General features: G+C 40.8%; 1 protein-coding gene across 1 annotated transcript in view; it reads left to right on the top strand.

Moving 5' to 3' along the window:
• The window catches only part of LOC132771073 (gamma-aminobutyric acid receptor subunit pi-like), a 94,605-nt gene that overhangs the window by 12,095 nt on the left and 57,168 nt on the right, over positions 1-25,342 (top strand). Inside the window, exon 2 of the mRNA XM_060768684.2 lies at positions 11,139-11,224. Within this exon, the coding sequence (XP_060624667.2) occupies positions 11,169-11,224 (56 nt within the window). The 5' untranslated portion in view covers positions 11,139-11,168. The remainder of the gene's footprint in view (positions 1-11,138; positions 11,225-25,342) is intronic.

Below are 25,342 nucleotides of genomic sequence, written 5' to 3'. Positions count from 1 at the left end.
AGTTGTTCATCAGCTCCAGCAGCCAGCGCCTTGCTTTTGGACCAAAGTTCTTGATTTGTTCCATCCGTAGATCATCCAAGCCAGCTGCTTTGCCATTCTTACATTTGTTGAGAGCCATGTCAAATTCATTAGATGTAAAGGGTTCATGGAGGTTGTTGTTCTCAATCTCTGGTTGTCTGGCTATTGGTTTCTTTCCTACTTTGGTGGCAAGGTTGGGTTTCCCATTCTTCAAGAGTTGGTGTGCTATCTGATCTGCCTTTATGTTGGCATGGGTATTAGTTTGTGAGGGATCGTTGCTCAGCCGTCTCAGCAGCCTCCACGCCTTCTGGCTGCTCCTGCCCATGTCGACCTCTGTGATCAACTTGATCCACTGTTCTTTCTTGGCTTCAGAGATGGAGGACACAATGCTCTGCGCTGCCTGAAGAGTCTGCTCACTGAATGGGTCTTCGTTGTGGAGCCTGTAATAGTTTTCCAACAAGGCAGCTGTTTCAGGAGTAATGCCCTGGAGGTAGTGGGTTCTGCAGCCTCTCGGTATAGAGGCCCGTGAGCAGGTTTTCACTATTTCAATAAAATGTTCATATTCCTCAGGGATTGGCGCGACCGATGTGAAAATCACTACCTGTAATATATTTTCAAAAACACTTAACAAGCTGTAATGTCATTATCACATTACACTCAACCACTGCAGTTAGTTTTTGCAGTGGATGGATCAGATGCTGGCCCTTGACCTGGGAGGCTTTGGTTCAAATTGTTCCTCGCCCATGAAAACAGACTTGCTGGCCTTGGGCAAATGTTGCATCTCAATAACAGTTCTCCCTCTTTTGCTTTAGGCTGTCAAACATCTGTTCTAGAAATACATTGATGACACACATTAACCAGGCATTCATCTGACTCCCAGCTTACATTTCTGTGATTCATTGCATAACTGGGTAGAGATGGCATTTTAAAAAGTTACTTATCAATTGAGACAGTAAAATTTTATTAATAAATCCTGGTCATTTTAAGACTTTTTAAACCCAATGCAACGGTTTACCTACAAACAACTAACTGAAACAACTTAGAGTGGACAAAAATAGGTTGGAAACAGTTCAAATCAGAGTTTGAAAATTGACTACGCTCAGATGTTGACCATTTGATGCTATAATGTATATGTTGCTATTAAAATATATTAAATAAAGGAGAAGCAAGTGAAAGATTGGTTGAACGAATGAGCTCAAAATATAAGAACACAAGTTAAGCTGAGTGATGGGAGAGGAGTTTGAAATTTACTTTGAGAAGTGATTTGAAATGTATTTTATAAGGTGATGTACAGATGATAATAATAATAATAATAATAATAATAATAATAATAATAACAACCACCATCTGCCTGCGACAAAGAACTGGTGGGATCACAAGCCGGAAAAAGTTACAGAGAATGAGCACGCCAAACTCCTCTGGGACTTCCGGATTCAGACAAGCAGAGATTTGGAGCATAATACTCCTGACCTCACAATCGTGTGAAAAACAAAGTATGGATTGTCGATGTCGCAATCTCAGGTGACAACAGGATTGCAGAGAAACAACTGGCAAAGCTGACACGATATGAGGATTTAAAGATCGAACTGTAAAGACTCTGGAACAAGCCAGTAAAGGTGGTCCCATTGGTGATTGGCACACTGGGTGCAGTGCCTAAAGACCTTGGCCTGCACTTAAACACAATCGGCGCTGACAAAATTACCATCTTCCAGCTGTAGAAGGCCACCTTACTGGGATCTGCATGCATTATTCGCCGATACATCACACAGTCCTAGATACTTGGGAAGTGTCCGACGTGATCCAATTCAGTCAGCAGAGTGTCTGCTGTGGACTCATCTTGTTGTGTTTCAAATAATAATAATAATAATAATTATTATTATTATTATAGCTCCCCAAAGGGTGGGGTTGATGTTGTTTTGGGCTGGCTGGACCATCTGGACTCTTACCCACTGCTGCTGCAGATTGTGGATAGTGTGTTTCTGTCTCCAGATTAGTCCATATAAAGGGGGCCCTTGTTGTAAAAACTGCATCCACTCTAAGCTGCTTTTGGCAAAACAGTGGGGAAATATATGCACCTGAGTTTAAAATCCAGTTTTCCCCTATGCTGTCTTCTTTTTCAGATTATAGCGCCAAGAGCTAGACTTTATTAAAAAAAAAAAAAGAAAATGGGGGGGGGGGGGAAATCATGTAACAATGTGTTGCATCTCTTGTCCTTAAATGGAGGTGTCAAAGTTAATGCAGCGGAGACTCAAGACGTAGCATGTATACAGCTACCATAAAAGCCCCCAGGGAATGTGGTTAGACTTGGACAAATCAGCAGAAGCTATGAAAAATTCATACTGAAACATGAAACTTCATATTAGAAGAACAAGGCTTTTTGGGTCCACTTTAAATAACCTTTTTAAAAGCCTCTAATGTGGCAGGTCATTGCGTATTTTGTAGTAATACATGTTGGATATCCCTTTTTCAAAGTGTGTAGGACCAGAAGTGTTTTCAGATTTTTTTTCAGATTTTTGAGCAGTTGTATTTGCATACATGTACATATTGAAATATCTTAGAAGTGGAACCCAATTTTAAATACAAAAATAATTAGTGTTTTATGTGTACTTTATAGCACCATTTCCTGGCATCATTTGGAGCAGATTTAGGACATTTCTTGCATACTGTTTGAGTAGGAAGAAGGAAACTTTGGGACAGTTGACTTAAACTGCTAAATATGTGCAAAGTTTTGTACTCTTTGACAAATCACTTAAAACTAGCATTTTAAAAAAAACGGAAGGATTGGGATATTTTAGGAGTTATAAAATGGGCGTCAAGGCTGTATATGGCCCATAAATGAAATATTTCACACCCCGATGTGGATGGTTGCTATTAGTAGTACCATACCATCCTGATCACATCTTGACTGATTTTAAAAGATAAGTAGGACTGGGTTAATACTTGGATAGACAAGGGAATATGAATGGTTTGGATTATTATAAGTCACTTTCTTATCTTGTGAATTCTGCAGAGACTCTTAGACAAGCAGGTAGGAATGGACAGATTTATTGAAGATGGATGGAGAATTGCTGGGATCTGAAATGCTGTGGTTATATTGGAAAGGACTTACTATGTCATCAGAAGGGCAAGAACTTATTGTTAGCGATGGACAATTAATGCCTATATCTTCCTTTTTGGCAGAATGGATCCCAGCAGTGACAAAAGCATTGTCTCCAGGGGAGATAGGGCGGTCTCCCCGAAGGTGGGGGGGGGGGGAAGAGATGGGGTGGTCTAAAAATAAAGTTTATTGAAGTTTATTATCATTATCATCATATCTGTTCACTTGAGTTGTTGGGTGAAGCCACAGTATATGTGGTCTCCATCTGTTCCATTTTGTTGAATGGTTTCCTGAAATAGGTAGAGTATGTTTGGGAAAGAGGAGTATAATTCGTCTCTAAAAGTTTGCATGGAGGCAAAAAAGGTGTAACTTGAAGCCTCTAATGACCACAGTTAAATGGCTATCTCATGCTCCTTCGACACTACCATATAATCAAGGTTATCAAAGCAGATAATCCAGATTATCCAAGGGCCCTTCCAAGCAGGTCCTATATCCCAGTATCTGGTCCAGGTTTTCTGCTTTAAACTGGATTATATGATAATCTGGGATAAACAGAAAACCTGGCATCAGATCCTGGGATATAGGGCCTGTCTGGAAGGGTCCTGAGAAGGAGTCTCATTTGCTGCTGTAGCATTCAGACAACCTGGTTTTGAAATAGGGATGGGGAAATGTGTGACCTTCTAGGCATGGGCAAACTTAGGCCCTCCAGGGTTTGTGGACTTCAACTCCCACAATTCCTAACAGCCAGTCCAAAATACCTGGAGGGCTGAAGTTTGCCCATGCCTGTTCTATATGCTTTTGTATTGATTCCCATCACAACTGGTCAGTTCAATTGATAGTGAAAACTGATGCGAGTTACACTCCAGCAGCATTGGTCACATTGTGACGGCGCGAGTGGCGCCACCTATGTATAGAACTGTTAGTTGCAAGATTTAAACTGTTGTATCATGCTTAATCCTGCCCCTTTTACCCTGCTTATGTATAGTTGTATGGATTGGTTACTTATAGCTGTCAATCAGTACTGTTTGGCTCCACGTCTTCCTGCAGGAGGGGAGTGCTTCCTTTCTTTTTCATTCTGCCATCAGAGTTTGTACCAGATGGACGTGAGTAATAGACTTGACTCTAAAGGACCCTGATTTAAGTTACCTCTTAGCACCAACTCTGAGGTTTTTTACCCTTGGGACTCATGCTTTATGTCCAGATCATCCTGGAAAACATTGAGGAGACCCAAGCGCCTTCAAACCGGTTCTTTTGGCACCAAAGGAAGATCCTGAGTCTTCAAAACATAGGCCATCTGAACTGGGGTTGTAGTTTGCTCCGGCATTCACAACCATTGAGGAAACAGGACACTTGGTGAGGCTTCTCAGCTTCAAACACCTTGGACCCAGGACTTATTGAGACTGTAACGTATATTTTCCTTCATCCCTCTGAAGTTTCCAGCTCATTGCTTTAAGAAATAACTCTTTGTGATCAATAAAAACTTATTTTGAGTTATTTACAGCGTTTTGGGTTTTTGAGAGTTCCAATTTCCTATAGGAGGGCAAGAAGCAATCCCTTGGGGAAAAGATGCCCCGTCCACCCCTCCTTCATTAAAAATAATAGCCCCCAAGCGCGACTGCACACACATGCTTCCTATCCAATGTATGAAGTAACGTTATATGCTATTGAATATTTGATTGTGCTCACAAGCCTTTATTTTATGTAGTGCCACAATAAATAATATGGAATCTTTAGTTGCATTTGTCCTTCAATGCTCCCAGCACTCTCTATCTCTCCCTGCTTGATGGCAGGCCAGGAACACCCTAGATCCGGATTGCAGAACAGTTGTGAGACATATGTATGTTTACATATGTTTACATACTGTGCATCCCTCTGCAATATATAAGTGAAATGAAAGTTATCTTAAGCACTGCACAATAGAGACAATGACTGCTGTTGTTGTTTCAGATTGACTCAGGCCCCTTCTACTCTGCCATATAAAATCCAGATTATCTGCTTTGAACTGGATTATATGGCAGTTTAGATTCATATAATCCATTTCAAAGCAGATAATATGGAATATCTGCTTTGAAAATCTGGATTATATGGTAGTGTAGAAGGGGTGTCAGACTTATGGTGATCCATTCCTAGAGGCTTGCCACTGCCCTTTTTAAAAGCTGAGAAAGTGTGACTTGCCCAATGGATTTCCACGGATGCTCATCTCCATTTCTAAGCCGAAGAGCTAGTGTTGTCCATAGATGCCTCCAAGGTCGTGTGGCTGGCATGACTGCATGGAGTACTGTTACCTTCCTGCTGAAGTGGTACCTATTGATCTACTCACATTTGCATGTTTTTTAACTTCTAGGTTGGCAGAAGGTGGGGCTGACAGCAGGAGCTCACCCCAGCCAATTTTTCATTTGGCAAGTTCAGCAGCTCAGCAGTTTTTAACTTGCTGTGACACTGAGGACTCCTCTGTTTCTGTCAATTGCATGTAAATATAGACAGATATATCTGTATCCCTTGTATTCCTATATAATAACAGGGTTGAAGCCCCCATGAAGCAACTGTGTATTTCTTCACCCAAGGAAAGCACTTGTTTTCTTGCTCTCCAAAAGCAATTCATCCGCTACTGCTTTCACCAAACCTAATTTTGTAGAATACCATGTGATATTTCAAGTAAACGCACTCAGCGGCAGTAGCCTAGATCTTTGTGGTCAAATATGCAGTTCACAAGGAATACCATTCTCTCCCAGAGGAGATGCTGAAGGTTGGTCCTGTTCCCTGGACATGAACACACATTATGCAAGCTGAATCCCAATCTAAATAGAGCTGCTTTCCCCCTTCTACATATGTCTCAGCTGTCTTCCTTGCATTGCACTTTTGGTAGGCAAAGATTTCAAGCGAGGTTAGAAATTAGAAGTTGGCTGACTGGCATGCCAGGAGCCAACTTGTCAGCGAAATGAAGGCAGTAAAACTGCAGCTTAAAAGAGAAAGCCGACATGACTTCTGGCTTCCTCTCATCAATTTGTTATATTCAAAGAGTGGACGAGGCAGCTGGACCTGGAAGTCCTCTGGCGTTGCTGCCTGTTGGGCCAGCCTTCCTTCTTCCCTAATATATCATATATAAAGATTCTGCAGCTTCCCAGTTCTACCTGCTAGCTAGCACATATTTTCACGCAGTCTGCTGTTTCTTTTCCCTACTGTAATATTATCTCTCCCTTTAATTTAGCATCACCTAACCAGGTAAATAAGCAAGTAAATGAAGGCAATTATTGAAGTCGACAAGGAAGTTAATTAGCTGTATAATTATACAATGTACTTTTGTGTCTATGTTTACCTTGTGGAAATATCATGCACGTTCTAGCCTTAAGCAGTTCTGTAGGTGATGTTCCTTCCTGGAAGAAAGCAAAAGGGATGCATTTACCCCCCCTCAGGCTTTGGACCTTTGCTTATTCTCCAAACTCTTCAAACCAGAGGCTGTTAAAATGGTTCAGCAAAGCAAGATTTGTTTTAACCAAAGTGGGCATCTTTGGGAATAATTGGACTCCTGAGGAAGAAAAGAAAATACCAAGAAAGATGAGGGCTGGGAAGCTTGGAAATACTCTTTGCCTTGGAATAATCTTAATTCTCACAAAGGTATTAGGAATTTTAATTGAGTTAACAGTTGTCCAGGATTAGTTTAGAGCAGTAGTTCCCAACTTTTTTTTGAACAGGGACCACTTGAACAGGAACTAGTGGAAGTCATTTCGGAACCATTTGCAATCATCTTTGAGAGTTCTTGGAGAACAGCTCTGACAGTCAGGAAGTTCTTCCTCATGTTCAGATGGAATCTGCTTTCTTGTAGTTTGAAGCCATTGTTCTGCGAACTAGTCCCCAGGGCAGCAGAAAATAAGCTTGCTCCCTCCTCCCTATGACTTCCTCTCACGTATTTCTGCATGGTTATCATGTCTCCTCTCAGCCTTCTCTTCTTCAAGCTGAACATGCACAGCTCTTTAAGCCACTCCTCATAGGGCTTATTCTCCAGACCATTGATCATTTTAGTCGCCCTCCTCTGGACACATTCCAGCTTGTCAATATCTGCCTTCAGTTGTGGTGGCCAGAATTGGACACAGTATTCCAGGTGTGGTCTAACCAAGGAAGAATAGATGGTTAGCATTACTTCCCTGGATCTAGACACTAGACTCCTATTGTTGCAGGCCAAAATCCCATTGGCTTTTTTTTGCCATGGCATGACTTTGTTGGCTCATGTTTAACTTGTCTACAAGGACTCTTTTTCACACATACTGCTTTTGAGCCACGATGAAGTTGTCTAAATAATGTTGAGAAAGGGAGTAAAAATTGTATCGCATTGGATCTTCTCTATAGATCAGGGTTGGGAACATTCACTAGTACTGTAAATGGTTTGGGATACTGGTATTTTTGAAACAAGGGAACACAGGGCCCTTCCAGACAGGCCCTGTAAGTCAGGATATGATCCCAGGTCTTCTGTTTTAAACTGGATTATATGAGTCTGCATTGCCAGATAATCTGGGATAAACAGAAAACCTGGAATCAGATCCTGGGATATAGGGCCTGTCTGGAAGAGCCAACAGTGACCTTATTTAAAAGGTGAATTGCTGCTCCAAATCAGGAAAATTGTTCAGGTAGTGCTTTTGAGAGATAGTGTGTGTAATGGTTAGAGTGTACGACTAGGACTTGGGAGATCTAAGTATCAGTTCCCACTGAGCCATGGAGTTCAGCAGGGTGAAACACTCTTATCCTAAATAATACATAACTGAGGAGAGTAATTATCACTTTAATTAGGCTTTCTGCTGGAGGAATGAAATCTAACCAGGGCTTGAGAATGTTATTCTTTTGGACTGCAGCTCCTTAAATCCTTTAGCCAGCATGCCTAGCATTGACAGAGGGATTCTGCTATTTGTATAATCTTGCAAGATATAGAAGATAAATAATTCCAAACTAATTTTTAAGAAATGTTTGGGGATGGGAGAGTTAAGTGTGGAGATCACTAGTGGCTTAGAAAGCTATTAAAGGGATTGGACAAGTTAATGGAGGACAGCTGGATCAAATGACATTTGCCATGGCAGCAAATGCAATCTTCATGTACAGAGAAAGTATATCCGTGGACTGCAAATGTTGCAGGTCAATGGTGGGGGTTGTTGCCTTTACGATACTTCATTTGGTTTGCTGGAAAAATCTGACTGGTGCATAGAAGGAAGATATTGGCTTAGCTGAATTGTGGTCTCATATAGCAAGAAGCTTCACTGCCGCTGTGGAAATTCCTGGAAATGTTGCTTCTTCTATCGGTCTATTTCAGAAGAACAAATTGTAATCCTTCAGATGTTCTTGTCTGCACCTCCCAGTCACTCTAATCAGCTTAGTTGTTGAAGAGGAATGCTGAGAGTTGCAGTATAACAACATGTGAGTGTGCCAGAGGGGACTCATGTTGCCAATCCTTGACATACTTGGGCTCTAAGTTCTTCTGATGCGATTGTTCAGAATTCAGTGTTTTTCAAACATGGTCCTCCTGGTGTTTTGGATTTCAGCTCCCAGAAATCCCAGCCAGCTTTCCAGCTCTTAGGAATTGTGGGAGCTGAAGTCCAAAACATCTGGAGGAGCAGAGTTTGATAAACTATGGTTCAGATGAGCTCTGAGTAGTAGTAGCTTTTTTGGACTGTGTTTTCAAAATTCTCCCTAATTGCTATGCTGGTTATAAGAACTCTGAGATTTATAATCTATGTAAATAAAAATGTAAGGTTAGTTTGTGGTATTAACATAACTCAAAAACCACTGGACGAAATGACAACAAATTTGGACACAATACACTGATCAGGCCAACAAGTGACCATCGCTCATAAAAACACTGGAAAACACAGCGGAAGAGACTTTAAAAGCCAAAAAACAAAAATTGCATTACAACACATGCGCAAACCCACATATATATGCAACCACACATCTACACACACATACACACACGCAAAGCACATATACACAGACCATGGTATGGCTAGTCTTTTTTTTTTTTTAAGGAATCATTCCAAGCTCTGGGGACAACCAATAAGTGAGCTGTATCAAGTAGCTAATGGAGAAAGGGTTGTCAAAACAAAAGAGACATTTCCAGGAAGGCCTGACGAATGTCTTTTTTAATGACATTAAGTTGACCTTTCAATTTCCTCATGGCTTTTTTGTTGCTTTAACCATCTGCCCTATCACACTATGCTTTTTTTGTTGTGTCAAAAGCAACTTGAGAAACTGCAAGTCGCTTCTGGTGTGAGAGAATTGGCCGTCTGCAAGGAGGTTGCCCAGGGGATGCCCAGATGTTTTTGATGTTTTACCATCCTTCTGGGAGGCTTTTCTCATGTCTGGAGCTGACAGAGGGAGCTCATCTGCGCTCTCCCCGGATTAGAACCTGCAACCTGTCTGTCTTCAGTCCTGCCAGCAAAAGGGTTTAATCCACTGCGCTACCAGGGGCTCCTATCACACTATGCTATTATAGAGTTATTTTTCCACTGCCATTGCAGCATCTTATGGGATTTGCAGTTGAGTAAGGGACTTTTGGATTATCAACTGCAGAGTATTTGGGTATCATTAAACTACAAAATGTTGTTATGGGAGTTAATGGCATTATAGCAAAGTTGTTGCGCAGCAGCAAATTTTGCCAAAAGTCCAAATGCAAAAAGACTCACAGACCAGAGTAAACATGAAACTGAAAAAGATTTACTCTTTACTTAGCAGAGATATAAACTTGCATACAAAAATCAAATAATGCAAGAAACTTACATAGTCCACAAAAGAAGGCATCTTCATTTTAAAGTAGAATAGAGAGCAAAAATAAACCTTGGATAAATGGTTATTTCACCATAGCCTCCTTCAGAGTAGCTTCTCCAGCATTCACCAGCTGTCCACTACTCAAACCCACCAACAACCACCTACACTCACACTGTAAAAACACATAGAGATAGACACCATTGGGTGTGGTTCAATATTGCTGGCTGACCTACTTTCCCAGCTGTATAAGATAATTAACACCACAAGGCTTTTCTTCACACACACACACGGTCCTGCTATGACTTACTGCAACAAAAGTGAGTCAACATTGACCATCATATCCATCCCAGACATGTCTAGATGTGCCCAGCTAAACCCATTGCAGCCCCATATTGGTATCTGCACAGTCCAGTTGGACTGAAAACGCATAGACCCAGTAGGATTGCCCTCTGTGTTGGTGCCACTGTTCCTAGTTGGACACAGAGCTCCATGTGGAGATGTTGACAAGCTGGAATGTGTCCAGAGGAGGATGACTAAAATGATCAAGGGTCTGGAGAACAAGCCCTATGAGGAACGGCTTAAAGAGCTGGGCATGTTTAGCCTACAGAAGAGAAGGCTGAGAGGAGACATGATGGCCATGTATAAATATGTGAGGGGAGGTCATAGGGAGAAGGGAGCAAGCTTGTTTTCTGCTGCCCTGGAGACTAGGACGCAGAACAATGGCTTCAAACTACAAGAAAGGAGATTCCACCTGAACATTAGGAAGAACTTCCTGACTATGAGTGTTGTTCAGCAGTGGAACTCTCTGCCCCAGAGTGTGGTGGATGACCATCCTTCTTTAGAGGCTTTTAAGCAGAGGCTGGATGGCCATCTGTCAGGGGTGCGTTGAATGTGATTTTCCTGCTTCTTGGGAGGGGGTTGCATTGGATGGCCCACGAGGTTTCTTCCAACTCTATGATTCTATGTGAACTGGCTTTTGTGGGCTCCTTTTTCTGTCAACAGTAGAGGTGCCTGTGTGACTAGTAACAAGGAGGAGGATACGATTATGGGCCTCCAGATGATGTGGATTTCAGTTACCAAAGCCCTGTGCAACATAACCTGTGGCGAAGGATGACAGGAATTTCCTGCTTCTTGGCAATTTTTCTAATTTTGGAGTTGTGGGCTTTATTATACGAAAAAGTTGGTTTTTGTAGGTATCTTCATGTCACCTGTTAAAACTCTTTTCATATTTTTTTATAATGATGTATAAATAAGGCTTTCCTTTGTTTGTTTCTAGGGAATAAAAGGATTTTGGGAGCCAACTCCAATGATGTGCACCTTAAGTCGGGGTTTCAAAGCCCTTTTCCTAATGATAGTATGCAGGTAAGAGACAGTGTTTATTCCATTGTTATTCAATGTATGCAGGATAATTTTTGGGTGGGACAAAAGCGGATTACCGGGGCCTTTCCAGATAATGAAAACAACAGCTGAGATTACTGGACAACTAAACAAGTGCTAATCCAATGTTAGTAGTGTGATATTCTATCTCCCAGCTGCTGAGCGTAGGAGTGTAACTTTGCATCGGGGAAGAGTCCTGCAGACTATTAAATAAGCAGTTGTCTCTTGTTACCTCAACTTGCCTCCTCTACCCACATTCTTGTTTTTAATGTGTGGACTTTAAAAAAAGGCAGACCCACATGTTCCCAATCCCTGATCTAGAATGTTGTTTATAATGCATTTGCATTTTATGCTTTCTTGACTTTCACTGAGCACTCCTTTGTTTGACAAAGTTTCTATAGAAACATTCAAATAAAAATGGTGCCTGCTTAAAGAATTTGTTTACCTAATTTGGAAAGAATCAAATTGATTCGATCATGCATTCTGTGGCGGAGCAGGGTGTGAGCACTCGAAGGGCTGGGTTATTGTAGGTTTTTCAGGCTATATGGCCATGTTCTAGAAGCATTCTCTCCTGACGTTTTGCGTGCATCTATGGCAAGCATCCTCAGAGGTTGTGAGGTCTCTGAGGATGCTTGCCATAGATGCAGGTGAAACATCAGGAGATAATGCTTCTAGAACATGGCCATATAGCCCGAAAAACCTACAACAACCAAGTTATTCCAGCCATGAAAGCCTTTGAGAATACTTGACAGGCACTTCCTCAGGCATGGGAAAAGTGCCAGAAAATAAAGGTATTTCAAAGCAATGTTTGCCGATACCCTGTTTTTTGTAAACTCTATGGGATATAATTTTTTGGAAAACAAAAATCTCACTTTTTCCCCAGAATGATGATTCCATAACACTTTGTCCTCCAAAACACTTTATATTGTTTAGGTCTGCTTGTATGTTTCCACAAACGCCCCATCACTTTTTCGCCCATGTCCAGCATTATTTTTAAATTTTAATTACATTTGGCCTACCCATAGATTTTAAAGTGTGTTGTCCTATTGTTAATGCTTATGTTATTGTCTTACTGTCTTGTTGATTTTAAATGCTTGTATTGTTGTTGTTATTGCTTGTATTGTTGTATTCTGGGCTTGGCTTTGTGTAAGCTGCACCGAGTCCCCTGGGGGAGATGGTAGCGGGGTATAAATAAATCATTATCATCATCATCATCATTATTATTATTATTATTATTATTATTATTATTATTTACCCTAGGTACCTACAAACAAAGTTTGCAAGTTATTTTTCTTTGGTGACTGTGCCCAGACATGGTTTATTAACATAGAAAGAGGCAAATCACGCACTGGGTCATTTGCATGCAGGTCTTTCCTTTATACTGTATTATGAAACTGGAAAGAAGGCTTCTGCAAATAACATGAAAATGTGTATTTTGAATATGTGTCATTATGAGGGTTTGATCCTGTGAGTTTTTATTGTTGTTGCTTAGAAAAAGTCATGATTATGCAAATATAGACATAGCGTGGAAATGCGATTTTTTTTTCTAAAATGAAGCAGTGCAAATGTTTAGTGGTAATTCTCTGCAGTTTGAACTCTGAACTCAAGTGCTATATAATTTACCTTAAGAGGGTTTATTGAAAATAGGCCAGTTTATATTTTCATAAAACTCTCCCTTGCTAGAAAAGGAGCAAGACTGAAACTGCTTCTGCTGTTTCAAATATACCCATAATTCCCATGTCTTTTGTGAGTTTTTAGATTGCACCGTTTTTAGAATGCAAATACATTAGAACCTAGATTTCACAGATGTATAATTGTGGAAATAGATTCAAGTTGCAATCCTATAACCATGTGCCCCTCTTATGACTGTACAGTGTGACAACTGTATCCATGGGGTATATATTCCTGAACATACCATGGAAACAGGAATCCATGAATAATATTTTTTAAAATGTATAGCAATGCATGATCTCTCTCAAAAATTAACATAGGCCCCTTCTACACTGCTATATAAATCCAGATTATCTGTTTTGAACTGGATTATATGGCAATGTAGACTCATATAATCCAGTTCAAAGCAGATAATGTGAATTATCTGATTTGATAATCTGGATTATTTGGCAATGCAGTAAGGGTCATAGAGTCATTTTAGAACAGAGGTTCTTAAACTGCTCCTTCAGATGTTTTGGACTTTAGCTCCCACAATTCCTAACAGCTGGTAAACTGGCTGGGATTTCTGGGCACTGAAGTTCAAAACACTTGGAGGAGCACAGTTTGAGAAACACTGCTCTAGAGGACCAAGAAAATTCCCAGAGAGGCATTCTTTCTAGGAATTTGCCAAGTCCCCTAGGGACTTCCTGTAAAAATTTTTTTGAAGAACATAGAAAATTCTTAGCAATCACATATTTTATTAGATGTAGGCCCCATATATTCTCAAGTAAAAAAGGCTGAAAACCCCGGCTTATACTTGAGTATACACGGTAGGTGAAATTTTGGATAATGTTTCCACAAAAGCAGGGGTACTACTCTGCTTTGATTCTTACTGAAACCAAAGGAACAAATAGTTTTTAAAACCTTTATTGACTTTAATACTGCATGCTTGATCTGGAATCAACCCAATATTTTTAGGGCTCTAATTGAATTATATAAATTATACTAGCTATTCAGTCACCTTGAATAAAAAGCTGGGAGTTGAAGGTGCCCTGACTACGTGATGTTAGATTTAGAATACACAGTTTTTGAGTCCCAACTTTGAGGAAAAGGCAGGATATAACTAAAATGAATACAGTCAGCCCTCCACATTTACTAGGTTCAGCGGCACACGTCCCACATGAAAGTGAACTAGAGGTGTGCGAAATTTTGTTTTCATTCTGTTTTCGAACGGCTCCCCAATTCTGTTTTCGGGAAGATTCTTCCTGAAACACAAATGGAACAGAATCCCAAATTAGAAATCCAAATGGTCCCCCTCCTAATCTCTCAGAATCTTCCCAAAAACAGAATGGTGGCACCTGAAAATTTGAAATGAAAACAGAATAGATTCACAGATCCCTATAAAAAACATAAATTACACATTGCTATTTTTTTAAACTGAGAGAGACCTGTCTTGGAACTTCAAGGCTTTCCAATATGTCTCTGTGGTCAGGTTCTTCTGAAAGCTGACCAAACAATCCAATTAGAAACTAGAGATTTTTAGGGAGATTTTTCCCATAAAATTCCTAGGGAGGTATTCTTTCTACAGATCTCTAAGTCCTCTAGTATGATTGGAGGACGTTGACTATAAGGTCAGACTGGAGGATCTAGAACAGTAGTTCTCAACCTGTGGGTCCCCAGGTGTTTTGGCCTACAACTCCCAGAAACCTCAGCCAGTTTAGCAGCTGTTAGGATTTCTTGGACTTGAAAGCCAAAATATCTGGGGACCCACAGGTTGAGAACCATTGAGTTAGAAGTTCTTAGAACATTTTACATCAATTTTGAGAATAATCAAATCCACAAAAGTCAAAACCAAAGATGTGGAGGGGTCACTATACACAGATTTTTTAAAAAAATAAAGCATAGAATAGGCTATTCTTTATTTTGTATCCTGGAACAGCTACTTCATAAGTATTTGTATTTGCATGCTTGACCAATTCTGTTTGGCACTAGTTCCTTGAAAAAAGGTCTATGAGCAGTAGTTATCTGATGTGGATTATGTTACAAGTCTTAAAGCATAAGGCATTAAGTGACCGTTTTGCACAAAGCAAGATCCAGATTACAGGTAAAAAGAAACCACCTCTCTTCACTCCAGAGTCAAATACAATATTGTAAGTGACGTATTATAGATGCATGGTGGCCTGCTATTTTCTGAAGAAAAGAACCAACTGTTTGCAGCGTGTTCTGTACCAACAGCCGGTGTAAAATATTTTGGATTGGATTCAGTAATAAGTCTTTAGAGAGAGTAAGATTAGATTAGAGAAGTAACCTTGATTTGTAGTCCGCAAACCTGCTCCTCTATAATTGCTTGGCACAAATGCAAGGAAAAGCAACCCACTGGCGATTTGCACTGGAAAATTCACTTCTAGAGGAGCGGTTGGCTGTGGAAAAGCAGCAAGAGAGAAATGATTAGCACTTCCCAACTTTGTTCTACTCCGAACTGCCTGTTCAAGTAACCAATATACTCATGTTTAAGTCTAGAAATTTAGACAAAATATCTGTTTTTAAAAAGACAACATGGGTGAAATAATCTATAGGTCAATGACTGTACTGTATCTTAATCCCGGTGGCGCAGTGGGTTAAACCCTTGTGCCGGCCGGATTGCTGACTGATGGGTCAGCAGTTTGAATCTGGAGAGATGAGAGAAGCCTCCCACAAGGATGGTAAAAAGAAATCCATCAAACATCTGGGTGTCCCCTGGGCAGCGCCCTTGCAGACAGCCAATTTTCTCACCCAGAAGTGACTTGCAGTTTCTCAAGTTGTTCCTGACACACACACAAAACTTACCTTAACTCTTACCAGAAAGAACCATTCCTTTCTCTGAGTAGAGTTGGAAAAGGGAAGATTGGTCCAATCAGCATTGAGTGTTGTGTGTCAAACTATAGGTGCCAAATGTTCTCAATTAAGGAGGAAAAGGCCATATGTTGTTATTTCTTGCTGCTAATTGCTGTGAGAGTGGGGGGGGGGGTCACAGTTTGTGCAAAACCACAATCTTGGTAACACGTTTTCAGAAAAGAGATTTATAATGACACTAGCTGTGCCCTGCCACGCGTTGCTGTGGCCTATAGTAAAACTTATCAAAGTTGAGGTAGATATCTGGACTATTATGAAAGAGAGGTCCCTACCTATTCCTTCCCCCTTTTCCTCCCCCTTTCTCTCCTTTCTTCCTTCTCCACCTCTTTCTTTCTTTCCTTCTTTCACTACTTGGTTTCATCCTTCTCTCTTTCCTTCATTCCCTCCCCCTTTCTTCCTTTGCCTTTCTTCCCTCCCTGTTTGCTTCCTTCTTTCACTTTTTATTTCCTTTTATTTCACCACCATCATAACAATAACAATAATGCAGTGCATTGCCTCTGGGACCTGACACCTCTCCCATTCCCCCTAAAAGGGTCTCTCAGGAAGAATAGCATCATCATAATCATAGAAATAACAACCTTTACCCTCCACGTGTTGCTGTGGCCAATCTTCCCTCTTTCTCTCCTTCTCTCCTTCTTTCCCTCCCTCCCTCCCTCCTTCCTTCCTTCCTTCCTTCCTTCCCATCTTTCCTTCTCCTCTTCTTTCTCTATCTCTTTCCTTCCTTCCCCCTTTTTCTTTCTCTTCTGCTGTCTCTCTTTTATTTCCTTCCATCTTTCCTTTTTTGGTTAAGTTTCGTTGGGGGATTTTTGAGTTTTGTTGTTTTGCCGTTTTGTGAGTGTGTTGTTGTGTTGTTTTTCATTTTGAGTAGATATGTTTGTACCTTGTGGGTTGTGTTATGGGCATGGCAATTTTGGTTAAGTTTTGTTGGGGGGTTTTTGAGTTTTGTTTCCTCGTTGGATGCCCCTAACAAATTTATATATATAGATACTATAAAACAAATATGGCCCATGATGCATGGAAAGTTTCTCATTAAGGTTTCTAGTGTTCAATTTTTCAGCTGCAAAATTTCTATTTCTATCAAAGCAATAATTGCTTCATAAGCTGTTAATGACTCCAATGACAAAGAAAAAAAATATTCCAATTTAAAATTTTCTGGAAAGCTTGCTAAACTGAATGTAACACATTGCCACGTTTGTGACTTGATGACTGCCACTTCAAGTGATTGCTTTAATATGGGATGGCTACTTCATAATTGCAGGACCCCGGGCAGAGATTTCGTATCGCCCTGCATTACTTCAAAGAGCATTTTTGACGGAGGCAGTGTGCACACTGAGCTAGAAGCAACTGAGTCACAGATACATATTATTCTTGTGAAATCAACCTTGCAGTCTACTCCTGACCAAAATACTGGTTTCTTGTAAATCTTTGACTGCATCTGGGCAATTATCAAAGGCTTCATGAGCAATGATTTATGAAAGTGTGAATTAGTGTCATGCCCACACGTCCCTTCTCTTTCATCTTTTTGTGTGCCCTGAGTTCAATTTGAAGATCCTAGCTTTGCATTAAGTTACATTTCCTCATTCTGTATATAAGCTGGTGGGTTATATACAGAATAAGTCAGGAAAATCAACCAAGTGTGTACTGAGTCCTGGAGATCATGATTGATAACCCTAGAAAATGTCCCCTCCTTCCTGGCCTAATTCCGAAAGTAAATCTTTCCTTTCAGTCTTAAGGTGCATCTACACTGTAGAATTAATGGAGTTTGACCCCACTGTAACTTCCATAATTTAATGCTGTTGAATCAGAGGAGTTGTAGTTTGTTGAGGAACCAGCACACTTTGGCAGAGAAGCTAAATGTCTAGTAAAATTGCAGTGTCCATGATTCCATAGCATTGAGCCATGACAATTAAAGTGTTGCCAAACTGCATTGATTCTACAGTGCAATGCATCCTTATGTAAGTCGTAAGGTGGATCAGGGTGTAGGATTTCAATCTGTGTTGAATGGGGTTGCACTCCTCCTGAAGATACAGGTTCACAGTCTGGGGGTGATCCTGGACTCATTGCTGACCCTGGAACCCCAAGTGTCGGTGGTGGTAGCGCCTTTGCACAGTTAAAACTTGTGTGCCAACTACACTTGTAAATTGACATGCCAGACTTGGCCATCGTAGTCCATGCCTTAGTCACTTCCCGTTTTGACTAGTGCAATGCAATGCTCTCTATGTGGGACTCCCCATCTCCCCATCTAGGTCATCTCGTGCACTGCAGTCAGCAGAGGAGGCCCTGCTCTTGGTCCCACCCCTGACTCAAGTATGGCTGAGTGATCGCTCTCCGTGATCGCTTCCCATTACTGGAACTCCCTCCCTAAAGAAATAAAAATGTCCTCTCCTTTAAGAAACTTCTGAAAGCACACTTATGCACTTTAGCATATGGAGACAAGGAGGACTAGTACACTTAACCTTTTGGAACGCTGCCTAACCCATTTGTATTATATGGCTGCTACGATACATCTTGGTTAAGTGGACGAACACAGAGAGTGCTCACTAATGCTTCCTCTTCATCTTGGAAAGAAGTGACGAGCGGAGTGCCGCAGGGTTCCATCCTGGGCCCGGTCCTGTTCAACATCTTTATTAATGACTTAGATGAAGGGCTAGAAGGCATGATCATCAAGTTTGCAGACGACACCAAATTGGGAGGGATAGCCAATAGTCCAGAGGACAGGAGCAGGATTCAAAACGATCTTGACAGATTAGAGAGATGGGCCAAAACTAACAAAATGAAGTTCAACAGTGACAAATGCAAGATACTCCACTTTGGCAGAAAAAATGAAATGCAAAGATACAGAATGGGGGACGCCTGGCTCGAGAGCAGTACGTGTGAAAAAGATCTTGGAGTCCTCGTGGACAACAAGTTAAACATGAGCCAACAATGTGATGTGGCGGCAAAAAAAGCCAATGGGATTTTGGCCTGCATCAATAGGAGCATAGTGTCTAGATCTAAGGAAGTAATGCTACCCCTCTATTCTGCTTTGGTTAGACCACATCTGGAATATTGTGTGCAATTCTGGGCACCACAATTCAAGAGAGATATTGAAAAGCTGGAATGTGTCCAGAGGAGGGCGACTAAAATGATCAAGGGTCTGGAGAACAAGCCCTATGAGGAGCGGCTTAGGGAACTGGGCATGTTTAGCCTGAAGAAGAGAAGGCTGAGAGGAGATATGATAGCCATGTATAAATATGTGAGAGGAAGCCACAGGGAGGAGGGAGCAAGCTTGTTTTCTGCTTCCTTGGAGACTAGGACGCGGAACAATGGCTTCAAACTACAAGAGAGGAGATTCCATCTGAACATTAGGAAGAACTTCCTGACTGTGAGAGCCGTTCAGCAGTGGAACTCTCTGCCCCGGAGTGTGGTGGAGGCTCCTTCTTTGGAGGCTTTTAAGCAGAGGCTGGATGGCGATTTGTCAGGGGTGATTTGAATGCAATATTCCTGCTTCTTGGCGGGGGGTTGGACTGGATGGCCCATGAGGTCTCTTCCAACTCTTTGATTCTATGATTCTATGATTCTATGATCTTAAATGAATACTTGTGTTAGCCATTTTTAATGTAATGTATCTTAATTGCTTTTAGGATATATGCCGTAATATTTACTCATGTTTTAGTTTATTATGTCTTATTGCATTATTTTTATTTTATTTTCATTTCAGTGCTTATAATTCTTTTATTATAAGTTTACTGTTGTTACTGTGCAGTGTTCTGTATTAGTTTTGATGTGTTTGTACTTATTTGAGGCATTGAATGTTTGCCTTTTTTATATGTAAACTGCCCTAAGTCTCTTCGGGGAGAGAGGGTGGTCTAAAAATAAAGTATTATTATTATTATTATTATTATTATTATTATTATTATTATTCTGACACAAAAACACAGTATGTCACAGCAAATGAGATATATTTGCTGGGTTTCGTATCACAAAATCACAAGTCGAACACTTCCCAAGCGTCTAGGATTGTGTGATGCAATTTTGAATGATGAGTGCCAGGCCTGTAGCCAGGATTTTGATTGGGGGGGGGGCTGAGTTTGATTGGGGGGGGGCTCAGTTTAAATAATGTATCAGTAAGGCCTTTTCGCAGACCACCATGAGAATTTTGGGGGAGGGGGGGTCTGAAGCCCCCAAAGCGCCCCCCCCCCCCCCCGGCTACATGCCTGATGAGTACAGATCCAAGTAAGGTGCCCTTTTGCAGTTGACAGATCGTGATTTTGTCAATGTTTGTTGTTTCCAAATGCCATCTGAGATCTTTTGGCACGGCACCCAGTGTGCTGATGACCATTGGGGACCACCTGTACTGGTTTATGTCAGAGCCTTTACAGTTCAATTTTGAGGTCTTGATAATGGTGGAATTTTTCCTGTTGTTTTTTTTCAGTGTGACTGTCACCTGGTATAGTGACATCAAGAATCCAAACTTTTTTCTTTTCCACAATCGTGATGTCTGGTGTATTGTGTTCCAAAACTTTGTCAGTCTGGATTTGAGTCCCACAGTATTTTTGCGTGTTCATTTTCCACTACCTTTGCAGGTTTATTATCCCACCAGTTCTTTACTGCTAGCAAGTGGTACTTGTGACATAAGTTCCAGTGAATCATTTGAGCCATAGAGTTGTGCCTTTGTTTGTAGTCCGTCTGTGCGATTTTCTTGCAACAGTTGAGGATATGATCCATGGTTTCATCAGCTTCCTTGCACAATCTTTATTGTTGTTGTTGTTGTTGTTGTTGTTGTTGTTGTTATTGTTCAGCCTAAACCCCCAACTGTCCTGGTTTGACAAGGACAGTCCCAGTTAATGCTCTGTCAGGAGCTTTTAAAATGTCCCATACTTCACTAGCTGCAAACTGTGTTCAAGGTGCAGAAATACTTGCATTGAATTAATCTAGCGGTATTGAGCGGACAAGTGTGGGAAGACTATTACCCTTCCTTTGAGATCCAGGTCAAAGCAAACTGCTACAGTCTCTTCTTGCTGATCTTTTCTTTCTGATTTATCCCTTTTTGTCACCTTGATCACACTATGATGTTGCTTAAGCACAGATGTTCCAGTTTTCATTGTAGGCTGGATGGTATGCTCAACTGGCTAAAGTGACCAAGGACCAGCTGTGCAAGCATTAGGCCAGCTGAATCCCTCCCAGTTTAGGGATATTGGAAATTAATTATGAAATTACTTTGGATTATCTTGCTATAACCTAACTTTTTGGACCTGGGACAGATGTGGATCTGGCAGAGCTCAGCTTCTCAATTCCAATACCCTTCTGTTCTTACCTCCTTACTTTCTTTGAATTTTTGCCAGCCACAATATATCAAATTGCAGCTTCTACTAGATACAGCATTTCTATTGAGAATTGTTTTAGATGAGCCAGCAGGGAAGAGGTTTGCTCATTGAAAAGCATTTCTCCCAGCCAAATATGCTTGTACCTAATCCTAATATATTTTATTAGGCTTTCACTGAAAATTTTGTCTTTAATTCTATTTAATCTGATTGTATTAGGTTTGATTGCATTGCTGTTCACCTTGTGCAATCTTGGCAGGGCTAAAAGGGTTCTAGAATAAAGTAAAATGTGTGAGAAAAGAAGATTAAGAAAGAATGAGAAACATCGTAGAAAGAAAACTACAGGGATTTAGTCAGCCTGCAAATGATTATATCTCATTTTAATATACTGAGATATGAAGAAGTCTTTTGTGTGTGCGCACTGCACATTTCAACAAGCATGAAATTCTCTAAAACACTGTAGTTTCTTAATTTTATCCTGGTTCACAGTTGTGAAACTCATAATCATTGTTTGGTTAAGGTGAGTAATTAGAGATTTCATGGCTTATCATGCTGAGAAGTGAAGTGGCTGAGTTGAATTCCTGGGCAAAATTCTCTCGTATATATCTCACTGATTTTCAGAACTGAACCACATACTAGCATATCTAGCATTATTTAACACAGGATCTCAGAAGGAATGTTAACCTTTTTAAGACTGTTTGTTACCACTCATGTATACAGACAATCACAGAAAAGGTAAAATGACATCTTTAAAAATATATTTCTTGTAACATGAACTGTTGAAGACAATTTTTTCCCCTTTTATTTCTTACTAGCTTGGGTACCTGATGTTGCCTGGGTATTTGAAAAAGTCATTTTTAATTGTACAAAATTCATAAGGTTGTGTGAGTGAACTACAACTCACATCATGCCAGGTTAACCCTGAAAAACTCCATCAGTACTTAAAAGTTTGTTATGTTGGGCAAGTTTGCTATAGATGCATCATTGGTGGGGTTAAATGTGCTCCCTTGCTGTAGGGTAAACTACAACTCTCACTATGGTGAGCCAGTCCTTTAAAACCCCTTCAGTATCTTGAGTTAATCATGGGGGTTCTGTGTGCCAAGTTTGATCCAGGTCCATAATTGGTGGAGCTCACAGTTTCTCTGGTTGTGTGTGAACTACAACTCCCAGAAAGGAAGGTCAGTTTTCCCCAAACCCCTCCAGTAATCAAATTTCAGCATATCTGGTATGTGTGCCAAGTTTGGTTTAGATCCATCAGTGTTTGGATTCACAGTGCTCTCTGGATGTAGGTGAACTACAACTCCCTCAAATCAAGGTGAAATTTCCCCAAAGACCTCCAGTATTTTTTGCTGGTCATGGAGGCTCTGTGTGCCAAGTTTGGTTCAATCCCATCTTTGGTGGAGATCAGCGTGCTCATTGATTGCAGGTGAACTATAAATCCCAGTAACTACAACTCCAAAATTTCCTGGCCAATTCCTCACAAAACCCACCAGTATCCAAATTCAGGCATATCGGGTATGCATGACAAGTTTGGTCCAGATCCATCATTGTTTGAGTTCATAGTGTGCTCTGAATGTGGGTGAACTACGACTCCTATAAATCCCTCCAAAGACCTCCAGTATTTTTGTGTTGGTCATGGGGGTTCTGTGTGCCAGGTTAGTTCCAGGTCCATCGTTGGTGGAGTTCAGAGTGCTCTTAGATTGCAGGTGAACTATAAAGGTAAAGGTAGTCCCCTGACATTCAAGTCCAGTCATGTCTGACTCTGGGGTGTGGTGCTCATCTCCATTTCTAAGCCGAAGAGCCAGCGTTGTCCGTAGACACCTCCAAGGTCATGTGGCCGGCATGACTGCATGGAGTGCCGTTACCTTCCCGCTGGAGCGGTACCTATTGATCTACTCACATTTGCATGTTTTTGACCTGTATAGTGCCACCGGGGGCACTAGGTGAACTATACATCTCCAATAAATCATGATGAATTCTCCCCAAACCTCTCTAGTATATTCAGTTGCTGAACAATTCCTCTGTTTGCTGTGTGCCATAGAAAAGAATAGGAATAGATTAAGGGAGAAGAAGTGGGCGGGGTCATGCAAATTCCACACCAATTGAGAGAGTAAGAAACACAGATGTCTGTGGTGGAGGAAACACATAAAATCTATGATGAATTTTTCTCCTTATGAAAACTTCACTTGGGTGGTGGGTAGTTGGTGGAGGACATTGGTAGGGCTCTTGTACATGTTTATGGCACTCACTATAACCTGCCATGTCATTGGAGGGAGGGCCTTTGGTGTCTCCTGAGTAGTGGGAGCTATAGCTGTTTGTGGAGGCAGGAACCTGTCTGTAGAGGCGGACACCCCAGCCACACTCATACATACATATTTTCACTTTTATTATGTGTATAGATGTCCAGTAGTTTCATCACGAAGTTTCCTCATGGATGTTTTGCGATGTTTCTGCTTCATCTGTGTTAACTCTGTGCCGTAGATATTCCGTCTAGAAAGCAACCTCCTCCTCTGTGTTTTCTCCCTTGGGCTACTTGGATTGAGCACATTTCTAGTTATATAAAAAGAAGTATCATCTTAACCAGTGAGGAAAGATTCACAGTTATGCAGGGATGGATGAATTCGCTTGTTTGGCTTTCCATTAACATTCACACTTTCTCAAATTCGTTCTGTCCCATTTCTGCATTAGCTTCCTTTTCAGAAGAAATTTGCATAAGTATAAATATATGTATTTTTTCCACATTCCTCTCTAATTCCATGCCTGCCTTTTTTGAATACATTTCCTTCCAGCATTGAGGTTTTTTTTTGTATAAACGATTTGAGTAGAGAAGGGAATTATATCTTTCTGCAAAATTCAGAAACTGAAGGATATTTAAGGCCAGGACAGAAGAACCACAGCAGCATCTATTAAGATGCAAAGCAAACCATTTTCGCCCATTTTTTTGTTATCTATATAAATAAAAATGTAATGTTAATTCGTGCTACCATCAGAACTCAAAAACCACTGGGGGAATTGACACCAAATTTGGACACAAGACACTTAACAGTCCAATTTATGTCCTTCACTCAAAAAAAATTGATTTTGTCATTTGTGAATTGTCATTGCTGGGATTTATAGTTTACCCACAATCAAAGAGCATTCTGAACTCCACCAATGATGGAATTGGGTCAAACTTAGCACACAGGGCTCCCATGACCAACAGAAAAAACTGGAAGGGTTTGGTGGACATTGACCTTGAGTTTGGGAATTGTAGTTCACCCACATCCAGAGAGCACTGTGGACTCAAACAATGATGGATCTGGACCAAACTTGGCACAAATATTCCATATGCCCAAATATTGTGGGCATGGAACATTACCTCTCTTTTATACTTCCACTTTATATTAGAAATTTTTTTACCCGGGCTAGATTTGAGCAGCTCGACATTAAGTCCAAGTTGGGACGACATCAGAATATTCCCTACATGAGGAGAACCTGTGGCTGCCGTGAGGTAGATGCAGAAGTGGAGGACTCAGAACATTTTTTCTTAAAATGTCCCTACTACAACAGGATCCGGTCTTACTACCTAGAGCCTCTGCTGGAGAATCATACTTATTCAGAGAATAAGGAGAAATTGCACATCCTCCTTCAGGGTTCAGATAAAAACTCTATTTTAAAATTGACCCTTTTTATCCAAAAAGCGCTGGCCATCCGTGAGAAGATGGAAGCAGAGAGAGGTGACCTTGCTGCCATCAACAAAACTCAAACTTAAAAACTTAATATGGACACGCCACTAGTTTTACCTACCCATGCCCCCCACTCTAACCCTATTTTAAGGAATTAAACCATTTTAATCTTTTAACCTTTTTATCTCGTAGTTGCTCAATTATTTAGGAGTGGGTTGACAGGCCAGTAGGCCATGATGCCTCGTATTCATATATGGTTTTACTGTATGTGTATGTTTTGTATGTCTAATTGACTAATCAATAAAGAATTGTATTGTATGTTGTATTGTATATGCCAAATATGAACACAGATGGAGTTTAGGGGAACTAAACCTTGACATTTGGGAGTTGTAGTTGCTGGGATTTATAGTTCACCTACAATCAACTCAATTCAACCAAACATGGCATGCAGGACTTCCATGACCAACAGAACACACTGGAAGGGTTTGGTGGGCATTGACCTTGAGTTTGGGAGTTATAGTGCACCTACATCCAGAGAGCACTGTGGACTCAAACAATGATGGATCTGGACCAAACTTGACACAAAAATTCCA

The sequence above is a fragment of the Anolis sagrei genome, chromosome 3 (assembly GCF_037176765.1).
Source record: "Anolis sagrei isolate rAnoSag1 chromosome 3, rAnoSag1.mat, whole genome shotgun sequence".
Taxonomy (NCBI): Eukaryota; Metazoa; Chordata; class Lepidosauria; order Squamata; family Dactyloidae; genus Anolis; species Anolis sagrei.
Note: the sequence above shows the minus strand (reverse complement) of the source record. Positions and strands in the feature narration are given on the sequence as shown.